The 3,143-nt window shown below is 35.9% G+C and overlaps 1 protein-coding gene across 1 annotated transcript; it reads left to right on the top strand.

Moving 5' to 3' along the window:
• Positions 1 to 295: 295 nt before the first annotated feature.
• LOC129571277 (uncharacterized) lies at positions 296 to 1,345 on the top strand (the record flags this gene model as incomplete). The annotated part of the gene is made up of 3 exons (XM_055451052.1): positions 296 to 489; positions 587 to 762; positions 852 to 1,345. Coding segments are annotated over exons 1-3 (864 nt in total), but the record flags the coding sequence as incomplete, so codon positions are not given.
• Between the last annotated feature and the right edge of the window lie 1,798 nt (positions 1,346 to 3,143).

Raw genomic sequence — 3,143 nt, 5'->3', positions numbered from 1 at the left:
ACACATCGCTGCCATCCAAAGAGGCTTTCCATAGTACCTTGACTAACAGCTCGATTACTGATAAAGATTACGATTTCGCGAAAGAGGTGTGGGATAAATTTAATATACCGGACTTTCTTTCGATGCCATGCTACGATATACAAATGTTCAACTTGAGCTCTTTACGGATGTCGACATGCTCATGTTCGTTGAACGTGGAATTCGCGGAGGCATAATCCAATGCAGTACGCGATACATTCAAGCTAATAATAAATTCATGGATAATTATAATCCAAATAAAGAAACCAGCTATATCATGTACCTCGACGCCAATAACTTATATGGCCATTCGATGATGCAGCATTTACCACATAATAATTTTCAATGGTCTGATGTTAAATTTGATCGAGAAACAATTCTGAATCTTAAAGATGATGCTGATATTGGCTATGTTTTCGAAGTAGATCTCGATTATCCGAAAGAGTTGCATGATTTACATAATGATTACCCGTTTTGCGCTCAAAATATGCACGTTCCAGGCAAAAAAGGTGTAAAGAAATTGCTTTTGACTCTTTATGATAAAAAAAAATTATGTGATCCACTACAGAATGCTGAAATTGGCTCTTCAGCATGGGTTAGTTTTGGGGAAAGTACATCGCGCCCTGCAGTTCAACCAAACAGCATGGCTCAAGCCTTACATTCAGCTGAACACGGAAATGAGAACGCGAGCTACTAATGATTTTGAAAAGAATTTCTTCAAACTTCTCTGCAATGCTATTTTTGGTAAGTGAATGTCTCCTCATAATGATCATATCTCCATACGCATTAAATGTAATATATTAACCAATTCTTATTTCATATTATTGTTATAGGGAAAACGATGGAAAATCTGCGATCTCGCGTTGATATCAAACTGAAGTCGCAGTGGGGTGGAAGATCTGGAGCACGTATGCTCATAGCGAAACCGAATTTCAAGCGACGCACAATTTTTGATGAAGACTTGGTTGCCATCGAGTTGAAAAAAACAAGTTTGCTCATGAATAAACCGATTGTGGTGGGGCTCGCGATATTGGATATATCCAAAGTCGTTATGTGTGACTTTCACTATAACTTTATGAAGCCCAAATATGGTGATAAAGTCCAACTTGCGTACACCGACACTGACAGTTTTATCTATAAAATAAGCTGCGAAAACTTCTATGATGATATGAAACAGCATTTAGAGAAATTCGACACCAGCGACTACAAAGAGGATAATCCATACAACATGCCCCGCGTGAACAAGAAGGTGCCTGGTCTGTTTAAGGACGAGTTGAATGGTGAAATTATAACCAAAAAAATAGGTATACGCAGTAAAATGTATTGTGTACGAACGAAGAATAGTATAGATAAAATAAAAAAGGCTAAGGGTGTAAAAAAATACATCATAAAAAAAGAGATTAAATTTGAAGATTATTTTGAATGTTTGACTAAAAATTGTTCTATTATCAAAAACCAGAATTCATTTCGCACTAAGCTGCATAAGATGTATTCTATTAGACAAGAGAAGGTAGCTCTTAGTCATGACGATGATAAAAGACATGTTCTACCTGATAACGTTGAGACTCTCGCATGGGGGCATTATAATGCCCCACATGCGCAGATTTGATTGATTGGATCGTTTTAAAAAAGAATCATGTAGTACAAGTGGAGATGCCTTTAAATTTCGCGATAGATGTTTCCGGACATAATCATAAATAATATAAGATTTAGATGTAAGCATAATCTGTAAAATTGCAAAAGAGTAAATAAAAAACATGTATTTTGTTACATAATAAAAGTTGTGTGTTTTTCTTTATTGAAAATTCAATTTAAATTACATCATTTTCACTTATCCAGCTATTATATTTGTTGTCGAAACCAAGCCATTTTACATACACTTTGCCGTTTTTCTTGCGAAGAATTTTTTCAACTAGGTAAATGTTTGGATTTTTAACTAGTTGCATTTCTTCTGTGTAAACACCACCTTTGATTTCGTTTCCGTCCCAATCAGTTAATAAATAAGTGATTGGGTCGGTAAATTGAATTTTTCTGATGGTGAAAACTTCGGTCGTCCATGATGGGAGATAGCCTTTTTCGAAAACATGCTTATATTTACTTAATCTAACATGGTCTCCTATCTTAAATTTATTGATGCTTTTCGGCGGAATGATGCGTTTATATAATAAACAGTGTCCAGTAGTTCTTGTTCATGATCAGAATCCACGTCTTTTGGGGCCATTTTAATTGTTCGATGTCTGGTTGAATTGTACTCGTTGACTAATTCTTGAATAATATCAACCCATTTATAATTGCCATTCAAACTGAAGCGTTGATAAATTTTTTTCTTGAGGGTTCTATTCCAGCGCTCTACCGTACTCGCTTTCAAGTTAGAGAAAGTCGAATAGCGATTAATGTTGTAATTATTCAATAATCGCGTCATCTCTTTATTGTAGAATTCCCGCCCTAAATCTAGACATATGTTCTTTACCGGTCGTTTCGTTGAAATCAAAATAGATTTCATCGCCTCTGTAACCTCACGTCCAGTCTTTGTTTTAAGCGGGACTGCATACGCTACTTTTGAAAATGTATCGATGGTGGTTAGGCAATATTTAAATCCACGATCAGGAGGTAGCTCAATTAAATCTGCTTGCAGTGTGTCACAAATTCCGCGCATAACGTTGCGGCGTCTTGGGTAATGTTTTCGCGCATCGCGATGTATCTCCTTGACAACTTGTAGCTTGCTCATTGTTTACGTGTTTCTAACAACAATAGTGTTGGCCGTCGAACACTTTCGAACACTTGTTCGACCGTTCGACAACATAAAAAAAAATTGTTTTGTTCGTTCGTTCGTTCGAAAGTTTTGTAAAAACTTATTTTGTTCGTTCGTTCGTTCGAAAAGTTGAAAATTATTTTTTTTGCTCGTTCGTTCGTTCGGAATTTATTTAAAAAAAATGTTGTTCGTTCGTTCGTTCGGAAATTGCTATGTTCGACCGTTGGGATTTTTTAAATTTGAAATACATAGGAAGCAAATATTTCTTTGGCTAAGACTTCGAAGGTACAACGTTATTACCAGTGGTATTACTGAGTAATAACACCGGTAATAACGTTGTACCTTCGAAGTCTTAGCCAAAGAAATATTTGCT

Source organism: Sitodiplosis mosellana, unplaced genomic scaffold (assembly GCF_009176505.1).
Source record: "Sitodiplosis mosellana isolate CC-2019 unplaced genomic scaffold, AAFC_SMos_1.0 Smas_scaffold_1838, whole genome shotgun sequence".
In the NCBI taxonomy this organism is placed as follows: Eukaryota; Metazoa; Arthropoda; class Insecta; order Diptera; family Cecidomyiidae; genus Sitodiplosis; species Sitodiplosis mosellana.
Note: the sequence above shows the minus strand (reverse complement) of the source record. Positions and strands in the feature narration are given on the sequence as shown.